General features: G+C 41.2%; 4 protein-coding genes across 5 annotated transcripts; 2 read left to right on the top strand and 2 right to left on the bottom strand.

Moving 5' to 3' along the window:
- Window positions 1–1,675: 1,675 nt before the first annotated feature.
- Window positions 1,676–2,730, bottom strand: RB195_017017 (uncharacterized protein; the record flags this gene model as incomplete). The annotated part of the gene is made up of 2 exons (XM_064183815.1): window positions 1,676–2,533; window positions 2,590–2,730. The coding sequence occupies 2 exons, from the start codon at window positions 2,728–2,730 to the stop codon at window positions 1,676–1,678; spliced, it is 999 nt and encodes a 332-aa protein (XP_064039696.1).
- Window positions 2,731–6,030: 3,300 nt separating this feature from the next.
- RB195_017016 (uncharacterized protein) lies at window positions 6,031–7,064 on the bottom strand (the record flags this gene model as incomplete). The annotated part of the gene is made up of 2 exons (XM_013444000.2): window positions 6,031–6,867; window positions 6,924–7,064. The coding sequence occupies 2 exons, from the start codon at window positions 7,062–7,064 to the stop codon at window positions 6,031–6,033; spliced, it is 978 nt and encodes a 325-aa protein (XP_013299454.2).
- A 332-nt stretch (window positions 7,065–7,396) lies between these two features.
- Window positions 7,397–12,131, top strand: RB195_017015 (uncharacterized protein; the record flags this gene model as incomplete). 2 transcript variants are annotated; one of them, XM_064183814.1, is made up of 7 exons in its annotated part: window positions 7,397–7,428; window positions 7,485–7,688; window positions 10,743–10,850; window positions 10,915–10,987; window positions 11,140–11,338; window positions 11,804–11,929; window positions 11,989–12,131. In XM_064183814.1, 7 exons carry the CDS (start codon window positions 7,397–7,399, stop codon window positions 12,129–12,131), a joined length of 885 nt encoding a protein of 294 aa, XP_064039694.1. The 2 variants fall into 2 exon arrangements, with proteins under 2 accessions (XP_064039694.1, XP_064039695.1); XM_064183813.1 differs by lacking the exon at window positions 7,397–7,428 and having other exon boundaries at window positions 7,555–7,688.
- A 4,046-nt stretch (window positions 12,132–16,177) lies between these two features.
- On the top strand, window positions 16,178–17,165 carry RB195_017014 (uncharacterized protein; the record flags this gene model as incomplete). Its single annotated transcript, XM_013443998.2, has 2 exons — window positions 16,178–16,315; window positions 16,377–17,165. 2 exons carry the CDS (start codon window positions 16,178–16,180, stop codon window positions 17,163–17,165), a joined length of 927 nt encoding a protein of 308 aa, XP_013299452.2.
- Between the last annotated feature and the right edge of the window lie 3 nt (window positions 17,166–17,168).

Below are 17,168 nucleotides of genomic sequence, written 5' to 3'. Positions count from 1 at the left end.
GACGGCTATGATAGTAGCGAGGGTTTCGCTATAATATGTGCGATAGTGAGGAGTCGGACCTTCTTCAGATAAAGTGGATCCTGTTCGTTGGGTGCAGCTTAGGTGATGAGGATCCCATCGCCAACCCTCCAAAAGTGAGAGAGTTCCCTTCGCTAATCTTCCAAAAGTGAAGGAGGTCCTTTCTCCAACTGTCCAAAGAAGGGTGTTGGAACACCGGGACTATTGCATGTAGACTCAAAAAGTCTATTTTATAAGGGCCATGTTTCTAGAATATGGCTTTCAATAGATAGTTTTATTATTTCCATAGAAATGCGCGTTCTCTTTTTGTTCGAGGTATTTCGAGTGGAACTAAATAGTATATCCATCCGTTTAAAACTTTTTTTTTGTTATACAGCTGAGAATGTTTGTTTTTGGTACTGGATTTCTTTTAACGATGCTTCTCACCGAATTTATAAACGGTTATGATTCTAGAAAGGTGATTATTTTGTTTTGTGTACCATTGATGGTTTCAACGGTAAAATTCGTCCCTGTAACTGAAAACAAAATCTAGGTTTTGAAACGTCTGTTGTTCCTTTGTTAATAGATAAATGGTGATGATGAAAGATCTCTATATGTTAATGTAGTTTAGCGGAGTAGTGAAATCTCCGCTTCCATCATCGTACAATAATGGGGCGCGTTTCCAGAGAAAACTGGACTTGTCACCATGTAGCTTTCGGCCAATTTGCCTGTCTCTGCATATGACATATCAGAAAAAGTGTGGGTGAAAGAATCGTTGACGATGTCTAGCTTTCCTTATTGATGGACAAATGCCTCAATTTTCATTGACATATTTGTTGCAGTTGTCATATGTTATGCATAGCTTCCTTACTTTTCAAATAGTACGGTTTTTTCACATAACATCCTTTGATTCCTATTTTGTTAACATAGTTGCAGAATTTAAGACGCTTTTTTGTTTTATCACTTTCTTGAAGCGGAAGCGTGGCTACTGTCATTATACTTTCCGTCCTAATTTTGAAAAAGGAGAGCTGACAAAAAAGTCCACTGTGCAGGTCTTCCGATCTTGTTGCTTTAGGATGGATATCTAGCTAAAAATAAATGCATCTGTATCGGGTGACTATTGCGAACTTTTGGAAAAGGGTTCTTTTGTGTAGCGGGAATTTTTCTGCTAGGCTGATTTGTACAGACTTTGGAAACGGTGGAATCATCTTGTTATCATTAGATCGCACCAGTAAGCAATTCTTAGGTAAATCACATGAGTAAAGTACCATAAACTTAGAACTGCCAGCATCTGAACATCCGAAACGCGGGCGGTGTCAGACAGCAAGTGGTTTTGTTTACAATCATGTTTACAGTCAAAAGCATTCTTAATTCTATGGAATTAATCATCGAGTAAGTGATCTTCAAATCATTTATGATTCATATGTGTGATAATCATTAAAGCTGTCTCGCTGAAAATCCCAGCGCAACTTTCACTTTTTCCGATTTTCGCACCCTTTTAAGGTGGCCATCGTTATTAGTTGCAGTAATTTTGATTTCGCATTACTGGTGGCATAATCCGAAATCATGAGTTGTGACAGATCTGCATGTACAACTTATATGTACTGAAAGAAATTATCAAATCAATTACATAAAAATTTATTGTTCTCATAAATTTCTTGTGTGTAAGTTCTAAAACTCATGCAATTCTTGAAAGTCTTCTGCGTATCTTCTTTTTTCTAAGGATGCTTCTTCGTTTGACATAATCTCCAGTTACTCCTCCTTGCATATCTCGAGGTGGAATAGCAGCATAGTTGTCCTGGTCTACTGCCACCTGTCGATTTTGTTCAACTGCGCCAATCGAAGAAGTTCTCGGCGGACAGGGACAATAAGCAGCATCACTTCCGGGTAAACCGGCTTCACCAGGTGCTCCAGGAGTCCCGTCGTTTCCTGGCTGTCCTGGACGTCCTGCCTGACCAGGCTGCCCTTGTGGTCCAATTGTCCCACCAGAAGCACTTTCCCCTTGTTGTCCTGGTGCTCCCAACGACCCAGGAGGTCCAGGAGGTCCTTGCGGTCCCGGCTGGCCTCGTCCTCTGGTACCAGGTGCTCCAGGATTTCCAGGAGCACCTGGTTGCCCCGGCTGTCCAGGGGCACCTTGATCTCCAGGTGGACCAGGAGGTCCTGGTTGTCCACGACCGTATGAGCTACTCGGGGCACCGGGGAGACCATCTGGTCCAGGAGCGCCAATGGTTCCATCAGGTCCAGGAGGTCCCGGAGGACCAACCGGGCATTGGACGCATCCACCCCTTCCTGTACTAGTGATGGAAATTCCAGGTATGCCAGGGTTACCATTCTCTCCAGGTGGTCCGTCTTCGCCAGCTGGTCCTGGCATTCCGGGGGGACCTTGTGGTCCAACCGGGCAGTTACTGGCTCTTTCGGCACATGCACATGAAGCGTCTGCTTGCCGTTTATGACGTTGAAACATGTCCCGAAGCTTATGGCTTTGATGTTGTATTTCGTTGTAGTGCATGCCTTTCCAAGCATCGTTGGCATAATTCTGGAACAGATAAAGTTGAGAGTTCGTATTAGTGGCTATGGTCCTCAAGAGCTCACCTGAAATTCTTCCATATCGACCAGGACATCCACGTAGAATTGGTTGATATCGTTGAAAAGGTATCCAACCATTATAATAGAGAAGAAAGTGCATAGTGATGTGCCGCAGAAGGCGAAAGTCGTCAAGCGTTGCGCCCACATCGCTGGCAGCATATGGTGCATGGAGTTAGAGTCTAGTTTATATAGGAGGGAGGAGTTGCGGTGGACTTGCAACCTTTGCGGGTCTTGTTTCATAATGCTTGCGTAAAGTGATTAGTGCTTGCATAGTCGACTCGGCTAGTTTGGGTGCGACACGCAACGGCGCTTCCGAATCGTGTTGAAGGAGGAAGAAGAGCACTTGACCTTATGCGTTCTTGTTATTCTTTTGTCTGAATAGCGATCGAATTGGTTTCTTTTGCTGATCGCAACGATCATTGCGCCTTTCTTTTGAAACACATGAGTTCTATTGACTGACTCTTCTGACTTCGAGTAGGTTCAAGATCTTCCATTGTTTCTTCCTGAATGATGGGAAGAAACTTTCTCTTCTGATGAAAAGTCGACCGAAATCAAGAAAGTCCAAGGAAGGTCAGACCCCAAGTCTTTTTTTTCGAGCGATGTGATAGCAGATTCTTTTGATATCAAAAACGAAGTGGAGAAGCGAATTTCAGAATTAAGAATTTTGGATTAAAAGATCACAGGCAAATTCCTGAGAAAAGAACGCGAAAAATGGTTTTTTTAGGTTTCCAAATTATTCAGAAAATTCCAGTGTTAATAGTCGGATGTTCGAATATTGACTTCCGAAAAATTGCAAGATCATCCAAAAAAATGAGAACATTTTGTCTCAATTTGAAATTTAAACCCTCAAACTGATAAATTGCTTGTGATGATCATTTAGGATAACGAATGCAATGCCGTTAAAGCGGTGAGTAAAACGAAAATGCGGGAAATTATAATTTTTTTTTTGAGCACGCGTTTGTTCGAAAATGAAAAATGTTCCGATTTTTGTTCGAAATTTTTAAAGTGTACTAATGTTATGTACATATTAGAATAATCTAATATAATAAGACAAGTAAAGGAATCCTCTTAAAAAATCTCTTCTGAAAAAGATAATAAGATCGTCTTCAAGCAATTGTAATCTATGTAGAGTGAACAAGGGACTCGAGGGAGAAATAAGGAAAAAAAAAAGAGATGCGAGTACAATACTGAGGATGTGAGGAGCATCAGGCATTACAGACAAGTGACTTCATTACTGACTCTTCTTAGCCACTTCATGCCGACTATGCAGTTATCAATAAAGGATAAAGAATAAATTGCTTGCGTTAATCAATCCTCCTGAAGTGTGTCACCCCGGCCAACGTCAATTCAAAATCGCTTGAGGGTTTAGGAATGTGTATGCGTTTTATGGAATGACTTCCAAGGATCAGCCGATGTTTTAAGCCAGTGGTTTTATCCTCCCAGACAAGTTCGATAGCAATTTATTGACTTAGTAGAGACAAAATGCTCGGCAGGCCTAGGGCTTTTTTGGACAATCGACCATGCAGCCGCATTGGAGGTGCTAAGCAGCTTGCTAGGGACAATAAATTGCCATCACCGAGAAAAAAAATGTTCTCCGTTGCGCCCATCAGTAACAGATATTGCTGTAACTAAGAAGAACAAAAATATTATGGCTGTCTGATTAGTCTATCACAGTAATTTATTCACTCATTTTTTTCTTCATAGCATAGTGGAGTTTTAGCACGTTACCCCTCATAATTTTGTGGAAAAATCACACAGGATTGGATTGGAGGAAAAATTATGTGATTAGACCGAATTCATCCTACATATGTGCTACCGCTTTATCGTTGCACAAAAGCGAAAAATTGGATCAGGTTAAATAGATAGTTACCAACAGAGCACATTACAACTTTCAAATTGTAAACATTAAATTGGTACAAAAATTCATAAACTCTGTTTTAGGAAAGGATAATTTTGTCATTTGTTTGATAGAGAGATTTGTATTCTTCATTGGGAGATATACCATTATTTTCATTATTTTTTGACCTTATAAATAAGTAAGTTCTTGTTGTTATATTACAGAGAACTACACACAATTTCGCTCTATAAACGTTCTTTGCATTTGTTAGGTACGTATTACTAGTAACAAAATTAATTTCACCAGTTATTCTAATTATCTGGGTCCTATTAAGAAAGATAGTCTATTTCCTTTCACAAATTTTGCAGAGTTCCGTTGGAGTGCTTCTCCAGGAACCCTTAAAAATACCCTTAAAAGAGGAAAATTCTCCTGAAATTTTTCTCTTTTTTAAGGGTATGAGTATCCTCCCCATCGTGGTCTATAAGTGTTTTTTTAAAGGCACCACTCCACGAATCTGAAGTGGTACGGATTTCAGATGGAGTATTTTTATAAGGGATAGTAGATTATGGAGAGGAGGGTGATTCCGTCCATTTCTTCCTAATTGCCGTAAAAAAATGGCCCGGAAGATACGGCTTCAGGCGTTCTGGCGCGCTATTTTCTACAGGGAGTTCGACTAGAGCGCGCCAGCCTTGTGCTGCGCCGAATCTTCCGGGTCATTTTTAAGGCAATTAGGAAGAAATGGACGGAATCACCTCCTCTCCATAATCTGTCATCCCTTGTAAGAATACTCCACCTGAAATCTACACCACCTCAGATACGTGGGGTGATGCCTTTAAAGAAGAATTCATCATCCGTAAGATTACAACAAGAACAGGATTGAGGGATGGTTTTTTCCAGTAATATATAATTGTTCTTTTTGGTTGAGGATTGCGGAAAAACCCTTAATATTGTACTGAAATCTTTCTTGACTTGGTTAGGATTGACATTATCTAGGACCAAAGTAGATTTTTCTGGACCTAACCGTAAAGGAATGTGAAAATATTCATGTTCCTCCTATTTATTAGAAGGTCGAGGTGTTGTTGAACTTTTTTTTTCTAAACTAACTTTTTCTACTTTCTACCAATTGTTTTTTGTTTTTTTTTTCTACTCATCTAGGTGTACTTTATTGTTTAATTTTGCAAATATTTAACTTGTCTGTCCATTTCATTTTTACTCCTGTGAAGTATGGACTAAAATAGAAAATGGTTTTAAGGACAAGGTGTCCCGCTAGAATGAAAAACCGGAAAAACTTCGGGGAAAAATATCTTTCGCTTGTCTTTATATTTACATTAAGAAGCCTGTTGAAATACATTCCCTTGAAATTTCCTTCTTCACTGAACAATTCTTGTCTCCTCAGAGTAATTATATTTGTACCGAACTCACAAACAAACACGGTTGACCACTTTCAATTGTGCTAATATGATGTTTGGCGTGATTCAACCAGTTCTTGTCCTTGAAATTATGAGACACATTCGAAATACTTGTTTCATTACGAAGGAGAAAACTCATGTAGCTTTTGAAATTTTATTAAGCACGCAAGACTTAGATTCACACACGAATGTTTTTCGAAATTAAGCTGCCTTAGCTCTACGTAGCTTCCTGGCCACTTTAGCTGCGGCGCGACGCCTGCTGTAACCAGTGCTACCGCCGTTGTATGATCCTTCGCTTGGCTTCTGTGTATCCTTTGGTGCGTCAGCCACTGGAGCGTCAGAAGTTCGTGGTGGGCACGGACAGTATTGCGCGTCTCCTCCAGGTTGTCCCGACCCGCCGGGGGTGCCTGGAGAACCGCCATCTCCGGCTGTTCCTGGATTTCCAGCTGGTCCTTCTGGTCCCTGCTGTCCTTGCTGACCAGGTACACCAGCTTGTCCATCCTGTCCAGGCTGTCCACTAGGTCCAGGTGGTCCAGAAGGACCCGGTGCTCCTGGTTTTCCTCGCCCGCTTTTGCCATTTTGGCCGGGTGCTCCTGCTTGTCCTGGTTGACCTGGTTGTCCTGGAGCTCCTCCATCACCCAAAGATCCAGGTGCTCCAGGCTGTCCATCGTTCCCTGGTTGTCCAGACTGACCTGGTTGTCCGTCTGGCCCTGCTGGTCCTGGTGCTCCTGGTGCTCCTGGGTCACCTGCCGGACCTGGTGGGCACTTTCTGCAGCCTCTTCCTGCGTCACCTCCATATGATCCTCCGGATCCTACGTTACCCGGTGCTCCAGCATCTCCTGGTGTGCCATCATCTCCTGGAGTTCCTGGTTGCCCTGGTGGTCCTGGTGGTCCTAATGGGCATGTATTGGGCCCTGCATCACAATTGCAAGATCCACCTGCATGTTTCTTTCTGCGTTGAAGTACACCACGTGCTTCACGAGTATGATGTTGCTTCATCGAGTAGATCATATGGTCCCATGCGCCGTTGGCGTTGACCTGAAGTATTTTGTTGACATTTTTAATGCATTAGTTTACATTCAGTTAAAACTCACCCTAAAGTCACTCAATTCCCATTGTGCCTTGTCGTAGAAGTCGTTGATGTCATTAACTATGTAGCCAACGAATACTATGGCTCCGATGATGCAGGCAGCACTTCCGATGGAAGCAACTCCAATTAGGGTTTTGATGGACATTTTTGCGATGCTTGTGGTTAGAGAATCGCGAAGTTTATATAGGAATACAGTTGTTGGTCGTGTTTAACACTTGGTAAATGTGATACTGAATAATAATAGCCTAGATGTTACATCGGCGAAGTGCCTTTGATAGCGGCGGGGATAATTCCGATACAGTCTCAGTTTGCGCGCATCTTTCTACATGTTGTTTAAGATGTAAATAACACCTTATATTTACAATAATATTATTCTGATTTAGTTTAAAATATTTGCTGCCAATCGAAATTTTAATTAGTGAACACATGTTTCACCACAGATTTGCCTTTTTCATTGTCTCCATTCAATAGGTATTGATGGAAACAAACGTTTTTGGCGGACATAAGCAGTAGGCAGCAGGTATCAGTGCCAGGTAGCCAGCCCTGTATCACTTGCGATCTTAAGGGACCATCGAAGGTGCGGTGGTCCAAGAGGTCCTGATGGGCCAACTGCTCCTTTGCCTCGCTTTCCATTTATGGCTGATCGCCCAGGTGCTCTTTGTTCTCGCCATCTTCGCCAAGATCTCCTTGGTCTCCACGAAGTCCAGTTTTCCATCTATCCCAAGAAATTCGGATGGCCCATTATCGCCATCAACTCTATCTCTATCAGGTCCTGAGTGCCCCGTAGGTCCCTTTGAGCAGTGAACGCTATCAGTGTGATCTTGTAACACTACTGTGTCACCTTTTTTTTTGTCTGAAGACCAATTCCTTTGCGATGCTCTATCTATTCCAGAAACTCCAAGTTTTTTTTTCAGAAGTCTTGGTGACAAGAAAAACAGTCAGTGTTTTTCCTGTTACAGGAACAGATGGAGTTCCTCTTTGTTTGTGTGGAGTCATTTTTACTCACATGGCTGCTCCCAGCACCTTCCTCCATGTGTCATCCGCATAGCCTCTTTATCATTTTTTTAAAAAATTATTTTTGACCTCTAAGAATATTAGAATTCGCAAAGATAAACCGCTTCAGTTTGACCACTGCCTTTGATGCAGGATGCACGCGCATCTACGCCTGCCCTCACAAATGTTAATGGCTAATAGATACATTATGTCAGTCATTGTTTCACTTTCTATGATAGAAATGACTGCAGAAGCGAAACCGAATTTCTGGGGACAATTTCCCGTTTCCTACTGATTCAGAGTAACAATCGAACAATGCTCAGAGTTATGATTCTTATGAACTCGGCTATATCTCACCCAGGTTCTTTGCAAAACAAATCTACCCAGTTAAAAAGAAAACTGGCGGTGTCTATTAGAAGGAACGGTACTACAGAAGACATCGATTCCGGAATGACAAACAATTTCACATTTATAGCGAGGAATGGTGACGACGTTCATTCCTGAACATATACAATACTAAAATTAGAACAATACAGAGAAGATTAGCATGGCCCCTGCGCAAGGATGACACGCAAATTCATGAAGCGTTCCAAAATTTTTTGGGGCGGGTGTGGCGCAGTCGGTTAGAGGTCCGTTGTAGCCACACTGTCGAGAGTTCGAATCCGCCCTAGCGCTCACTAAACCTTTCATCCATCCGGGGTCGATAAATTGGTACCAGATTTGTCTGGGAGGAGAGAACACTGACTTGATCATCGGCTGGCCCCCGCAATTCATTGTAGAGGCCAATACGCGTTCCAAAACCTCAACGACTACGAATTCCAGTAAAACGCGTTGGCGCATCCCAAGTGGACTGATACGCCAGTGACTTTGACTTTTTTTTAAATGGTGACGACATCCTGCAAGAATCTGCTTATATAGTGTTGCAAATTATCCGCGTATTCATTGAAAAAAAAAACAGTCGATTCGATTCATCCTTAGAATAGTGACGTGACGGGTTTTCGAAAAGAGCATTCATTTGCATCTAGGATGCATTTTCTGTCTTGTCGTGACTGTAGGTCGGATTGGATTTTTATGGACAAGGTGACAATGCAAGGGATTATTTTATTTGCTGAATTTTTAATGAAACCATGTGTAGGGAAATCAGTGTACTAGAGAGTTTTGAATGGATATGGACGTACCCAACAGGATTTTATTTTATCTTCCCAGTTATTTTTTGTTTTTATACATTGGAAAATTACTGGATTTCAAAATTTAGATTTCTCAAATTTATTGGAAGAAATAATTGGTCTTATGTGGGAATTGACTATGTTTTTTTCTAAAAGAATACACTTCATCGCCGATTTTTTTTTCGAAGCGCCTAAGTATGAAAAGAAAAGAATTCGAGAGGCAACTGCGTAATCATTATGACATTCCCTTCATTGCTTTGTTGTCGCTCAGTCCGGTCCAGCTCAGTATTATCGAATTACAATCTTTTCCACTGGTTGTTCTCACTGACAAGTTTGTGAGATACATAAGATATGTGCAAGGGTTTTCACTAAGGAAGGAGGTTGACCAAGAAAAAAGTCAGGCATTGATTGACAGAAAGGAAGCATGAGAAGACTTCACTCTGAACTAACAGAAGCATAAAAACAGCAACATTTGACGAAAGAGACGTGAATGTCAGAGCGCCCGAAAAAAGGACAACTTTGAAAACTAGATACATAGGAGATGGGGCTCAGATTGATGGGGCGACAACAGTAAAATAAGATTTCAAATTTATGGAATCTAACGAGCGAAGGCTTCAAGGTTGAGAGATGATTATAAGAAGATCTGAGGTTTGGGCAAGGGAAATTAGTGCTGTCGTTTTCTAGGCATGGAGAAAACATTTTGAAATTCTCTCTGATATCACGCAGCATACCTAGGCACTAGAGCAGTTCATCCCCAGCATTCAGATAACCCTTTTACATAGATTCCTTCTAGAGGACATTCAACGTGCTTTTAACTCCCTTGGAGCATCCGAAATAATTAGGCAGGACCAAGTAGGTGTCGCTAAAGGCATCACAACACGAATCTGAGGTGGTGCAGATTTCAGGTGGAGTATTCGTATACGGGATGGGAGACTACGGAGAGAGAGGTGATTCCGTCCATTTCTTGCTAATTGCCGTAGAAAACGGCCCGGAAGATGCGGCGCCGCACAAGACTGGCGCGCTCCAATCGAACCTCTTGTACAAAATGGTGCGCCAAAACGAATGAAGCCGTATCTTTCGGGCTGTTTTTTACGGCAATTAGGAAGAAATGGACGGAATCACCTTCCCCCCCCCCCCTCCGTAGTCTCCCATCCTGTATACGAATACTCCACCTGAAATCTGCACCACTTCATATTCGTGGGGTGATGCCTTTAAACTTGGCTTACTGTCTGTTTGATTAAAGGATAAAGGATAAGGTGTCTGACGTTAATGAATCCACTTAGGATGCGCCCACATGTTCACTTCAATTCAGAATCGTTTGAGGTTTACGTACGCGTGTCTAGCCTATATAAGTGTTCGGAGTGAGGGATTAGCTGATGTGTCAAGTCAGTGTTTTTATCCTCCCAGACAAGTCCGGTACCAATTCATCGGTCCAGGATGGTTGAAAGGCTTGGTTTGATCTCGGTCCATTATTATTGAAAACAGTCAAACTCCTATGTTTCTTTGCATATTCACAATCTGGCTGGAAGACTACTGAAGCCTGGATTTATTCAGCGAGTTATGAGATGTTTAATAGAATTCCGATATGTTTCAATATCGAAAAGAACCATGAATTTCTAAAATTGTCCACCAGATCGTAATTAGCGTAATCGTATCGTTTCAAGGCCGCAGTCATTGCGTCAACTTCGCAAACGGTTGTTTCTCATAGAAAAACTTCGCGATGCAAGCACTGTTGGCCTCGTCGTTGGAAGCGTTGGAGTGCGCGGACATATGTGAGTATCGTAGTTACAAAAAATCTAACGTCTCTAACTGTAGTGATGAACCTAAATGTTTTAGTGAAGCGGTTCAAAGAATGCGAAAGTTATGCAAAGCGGCTGGGAAACGTCTCTATGTGATCTCAGTGGGAAAAGTGAGTACTGTACGACAAGTCATAATACTTTGAAAGTGCATAAACTGGGTCATCTGACTTAGTTAATGACCTCGAGAAGCCGAAACGAGGTTTGAGGCTAATTCAAATCATAGATGACTCTTCTAGTGTGTTCCTTGTAAAGTGATTTTTAGGTAAATGTACCAAAACTCTCAAATTTCGCGGATATCGATGCGTTTGTACTGCTGTCTTGTCCATTCGGAGTGATCCTCGATTCGTCGGACTTCTTTCGACCCGTTTTATCAATGTTCGAAGCCGAAATGGCGTTGAATTCGGCAAAATCATGGGATGGTTATCATGAATGGAGCGCTGACTTCACGACATTTGCAAATGGTATGTTTTCGTCTTTTTTTGAACAATCTCAGACAGTTAAGTGCTATTTTTATGGACTTTTTTCTTGACTAAAACAACAACCAGGGAAGTGACTTCGGGGTGGTGGGACTAGTTCTCGCCTATGAGTGAGCGTATTCAAAATTGTAAGCTGCAGATGACATAGAATTCTTGCAATGAATTCCTTAGCAAAAGAAAATCATATCTTACTAAGCACTTTCTGGTGCAAACGTCCACTTGATCTGCTTCTAAGGAGTGAATTATTTATTCTATTGTGAATGAATTTTTCATTCTATTGTACTTTCTCTCATTAAAAACCCAACGAGACGTTTTTTTTTTCTTGTCGAAATCTGCTTATGGTGGTCTTTACTTTTAATGCCGGATTTAATGGGGACGGCAATTTTTCTGGAGCCTAACCTCTGTACATTCTACCATCTATTCTTTTTGTCACGCTTTCCTTTATTTTAGACGAAATCGGATCAGTTACTGATGAGTATGTGGACGTCAGTCTCGTAACGGGAAAGATACGAGCAGGACCTGTTGCCAACTCGAAACAAGGCACAAATTGCGGCCAAATGCTTCCCTATGAGAAAGGTAGCCGCTTCCATCCGCTAGGTTTTCCTGTTTATTTGTCAATTCTGAATTTTCCAAAGGTGATTACCTTAAACACCGCACTTGGCGCGGTTTGGACGCTGAGGTGCGACTTGATGAATCTACAAAAGTGGAGCTTGGCCGAACGGGGACTGCAATGGGTTACGACACGGAGCCGGCTGGAAGAGGAGACACGAGCAATTAAAAGTTGCACCATGAATGTGGTTTGTGTTAGAAGGAAAAGGGAAAAAATTCTCCTCCACACTTTTAAGTCACTGTTTGTTTTTTTTTTTTCAAATCGTTTGTTCTTTTTCTTGACATATTGAAATGATGAAGATTTCATAACTCTTTTTAAAAAAATTTTTAGGATGCAAATAGAAAGAAAAATTATGGACAAGATGTTGTGTTAAATTATTTAGAGAATTCTGCGCTCCACACGATAGTAGTTTTTTCATTCTTTTATTTTATTGATTCCTGTTTCTTCAGAAGATTAAATCCGGGTTCAGACGGATAAGGCGCCCTGACGACGGACGAAGCGCCGTGGTGACGGACGAAGCGCCATTATTTTTTTTTTGCATCAAGTGGAGGTGGAAGAACCACTGAAACAGCTGGAGAGATTTGTGTTATGTATGGATGGCATTGAATAAGGAACGAAAATTCAGAAAAGAACGAAAAACGATGTAAAATGAATCCGAATCTGGGAGGAAGACATTCGGAAAGATAGGAGAAAACAATACAGAGTGGTTTATAGATTAATTTATTGTAGTTTTTGTTTCAGTGGAAAAAAAAAGATTTTTCCCACCATTCACGATAACTGGGCAATCTCAACCTCAGTGGCTTTATCATCTCGATTAAATCTCCAAAAAAGAAATTGCGGTCGACTGATGTGTGGCTTGTTTTTGAGATCAAAATTCCTCGGTTGGGGCACCGTCGCCGTTCGATTTTTAATTTAAGGATTACTCCTTCATATACATCACCAATCTCAACGCCACTGGCCTTATCGTCTTGGTTAAGTCCGGAATAATTTTTTTTTAAAAAAAGATATAAAAATTGTGCCGAAAAAAAGATATAAAAATTGTGCTTAATTTTGTGCTCTGCATCGTTGATTTTAACCCTAAAAACAGTTTTAGAAAAAATAGATGAAACTAAGGAACTAGAACGTGTGGAGCGAGAAATTTTCTATTAAATGTCATAAAACATTTTACCAACATGTTTTATTTCTATCTAAATTCTGCATTCTTTTTTTTCTAAAAGCTCATGACTTATTCGGCAACCCATTAGATTATAATAGTGTTTGTTCAATTGTTTCAGCGGTGGTGAATTTGTCATTCGTCATTGTTTCGCCGCTTTCAATTTGTTGATTGTGGATGTATAGCCTTGTTGTTGTTTTTGTTGATTTCTATATTGTTATCATATTAAATGTGTACTCAGCGTAAGTAAAAATTATGGCGAATGTTTATTTTTGTATATAAAACAGAAGAAAAACATCCAATTTAACTATTTATTGTCAGAGAGAGAGGAGATTTCCTATTCTTTCATCGAAGTAGCTTCTAGCCTTGATATGGTGTTTTTCCTCCGATTAATCAATCAAGCTAAAATTTGATTAAATTCTAGAAACTTGGGGTGTTCGGTTATTTAATAGTTTACATGTGCTTAGTTCAGGTTAGAATGGACAGATGTGGAAATTTTTTTTTCTTTTTTATTTTAAAAGCATTTTTTCATTTGGACATCATCACAACAAATATTTGAATAGAAAAAAAATTATTAAGAATATCTAAAAAAAAAATAGCTTGCACACAGCCGTTGTACTGCATGTAAATGTTACAAAATGATTAAGTTGCTATCAGTTCCACCTGATAATCTATTCTATTTAATGAATCAAAGTTTTTCTATTCTTTAACTTTTTAAAGTTTAACAAGAGTATTTTTATAGTGTTTAAAAGTTCTTCTATCGTATTATGGGAAATTCAAGAAAAAAACATTCTTGTAGTAGCGATGGTTTGAATTTTTTCCTGAGAAAAAGTCGGTGATAAAGGTAGTCTACCGGAAACCAGGAACCCGCAAAAACCGGTTATTTGGTTTTTGTGGGTTTCTGGTTTTCTACAGTACTGAGTGTGGTTTGGAATTTTTAGGAGCTACATACTGTGGTCACCTTGCTGCCATTAAGATGATCATATCTACATTTAAACAAAACCTTTTTTCGAAGTTGAGCGGGAGTCTTTAAGTCTTTTTTATTATTGAATTGAATTTTATTACTTTAATTTTTTATTTTAGTTCATTTTTATTCATTATTGAAAGAGGCTGCAATAATTGAACATTGTAATTAATAATTGAACGTTTGAAAAAAGATAAAAAATAAAAGATAAAAATAAAAGAAGCAAATAAATGGTTCAGATTTCTCTCATTTATCAATGAATTTTAGAGCCATGGAAAGCTGATACCATGGAAATTCAAAAACTATTTCGAAGTGTTGCATTTTTTTTCTAGTTCCACGTCCTTGAGGGTCCTAAATTTTCAATTTCCGAAAATCAAATTTATTCAAAACGTTGTTAAATAAGTGACTGCGATTGCAATTGCGAATTAACGGCAAAACTTTGAATTCTGGAAGAGTTCCGGATATCAGTAGTTGTTGTTTTCAAAGTTATTGTTGTTATTAGCTATGTAAAACTTCCAAATTATCATCATGATATATAATATCGAGCTTTGTCCGTGTATGTGTGTGTGTATGTTTGTGTGTGCGTGTGTCTGTGTGTATGTGTTTGTGTGTGTGGTGTGTGTTTTGTCTGTATGTCACGAAATTCGAAAAAGGGGACGCGAAGGGTCCACCGGCGTCGAGGTGGTACGCCGGCGCCAGATACCTATAATATGGGTCCAACGACGTCGGATTGGTGCGTCGGGGCCAGATAGCTATAATATGAGGTGCGACGAGTTCACTGGCGTCGGATTGCTGCGCAGGCACCAGATATCCATAAAATGGGGCCGGCGCCAGATATCCATAAAATAGGGTACGACGGGTCGCATCTCGAATTCCTATGTCGTGGTGTAGAAGTATCGCACAGTATCTTCGTGTGCATGTCGCAAAAGGCAAATACGACGTTTCATAGTCGTATCCACTCCCCGCGTTGCTTTTCACCTCTACAACTTCTTCAGAAAGTGGAAATATGAATGCTATGCTTATATAGTAGGCAACTGTTTACCTTATCTGATGTGGAACGCTATCTTCATCAGTACGATGATGTCATTCACTTCATTTTATGTGAAACATCATTCTGTGATAACTGTTGGGGGAAATAAGAAGGAAACCTACAGTAAGTATATTTGAGTGATGATTTTAAGTCGTGCCTATATTACATTGGTATCGAAAGAGTGCTTGAAGGTGAAGTTTGTATGTTCTCCGAATGTAGAACTAACACGTTTACAAAGAAAACTATGAGATCTTTAGCCTAAAGTTCCTTTAGGAAAAAGAAGAAAATATTGTTAGAAAAACCCACTTCTGATTTTACAGAAAATGTCAGTATTATTGATTTATTTGCATTAATCAGTGTATAATAATAATAAAAACAGCGGTGAGTGATCTGTGGTGACTGACCGTGGTGACCGCTTTCTACGGTACGAACTGTATCATGTCTCTCTGCTTGATTCGTGATTGTCGTCGGGTCGTAAAAAAGCTTTGGGACCCATGCGGAAAACTTTTGGTAGCAATTGTGATGATCCCTCCTCTCTTTTCTCACCTCTCCAAGGAAATGCATTCGTGATTACTCAGAATGACTCGGTTTCATTCGAAACGTCCAAAAACACTTTCTTGACATACCCGGGGATTTTTCTGTGAAGAAGAAAACCTTGGATGAATAAAACTAGCAGGATGTTTAGGGACCTTAGAAGATAAGAGATCACAAGTTTAAGATCAAGAAAAAGGAGATTTTCTGCTGGGCGCACATTCGATTGTGCTCGGATCTTTCTGAAATTTCACAGCAATTTCGAAGAACTATGCTAAATATAAACAAGAGCAAATAGCCCATATTTTGTTACGTCTGGATGTTACGACATCCTCCAGAAATCGGATGTAGCAATCGTCGCATAGATGACGCGTACGAAAATGAAAGCGTGAAAAAAACTGGATAAACGTTGCAGAGGCGGACGTATATCGAAAACATCCAAATGACCTCTATAAGCGGATCTAGCAAGTTATCCATGCCATAACATCGCCTACATAAGCGACGAGCAGCCGACGATAGACAGTGGTGTCAGTGCCATGGCTCGTCTCATCGTTGGACTTACTTCTGCTGTCAGCGGCATTTTCATTTTTGCCGCTATTATCGCTGTTGGATTCATTTTGAATGATATTAACAACTTCTACGACGATGCAATGGACGACATGAAAGAATTTAAGGTGAGAAAAGTTTCCCCGTATCCCACTCCATACTATGTAGTCGATATTCCGAGAATTTCAGGTTTTTGCTGACGATGCCTGGACAAAAATGGTATTCACGACCAGCAATGGCAGATCTCGCCGTCAAGTCTACGGCGCCGGTGATGCTGGCGTTCAAGACGATGCCTCCACCTCTTCCAACGGTGGTGGCAGCTGCAACTGCGGAGCACAACCAAACGACTGCCCCGCCGGGCCTGAAGGCCCCCCAGGAGCCACGGGAGAGCCAGGAACAGATGGTGAGGACGGACAGCCTGGTGCCCCAGGAGAGCCTGGTACAAAGTCTGGCAAATCCACCTACGATAACTCGGAATGCATATCATGCCCTGCCGGAGAACCCGGACCAGCTGGACCTGACGGTGAGGCAGGACCTGCAGGCCCTGATGGACAGGACGGTGGACCAGGAGAAGCCGGCAAAGATGGAGAACCAGGAGAGCAGGGACCAGAAGGAGATGCTGGACAACCTGGCGATGACGGAGCACCAGGAGAACCGGGAGCTCCCGGAAACAATGGTCAACGTGGACAGGGCAAGCCTGGACCGGCAGGAGAGCAAGGACCAGAGGGACCGGCTGGTAATCCAGGAGCGGACGGTGGAGCTGGTAGCCCAGGAGCTGATGGCGAAGCTGGACCTGAAGGACCAGCTGGTAACCCTGGAACAGATGGTCAGGATGGAGAACCTGGAGCAGTTGGAGGGCCTGGTCTTCCAGGCCAAGATGCCGCTTATTGTCCTTGCCCGCCTAGGACCACTGTGGGTAATGATGCTGCTGTTGAAGACGAGAAGACTGCAGGATATGGAAGAAGACGTTTCCATTAGATG

Source organism: Necator americanus, chromosome II (assembly GCF_031761385.1).
Source record: "Necator americanus strain Aroian chromosome II, whole genome shotgun sequence".
NCBI classification, from domain to species: Eukaryota; Metazoa; Nematoda; class Chromadorea; order Rhabditida; family Ancylostomatidae; genus Necator; species Necator americanus.
The sequence above is the reverse complement of the archived record's forward strand: the minus strand, read 5'-3'. Positions and strand labels throughout refer to the sequence as shown.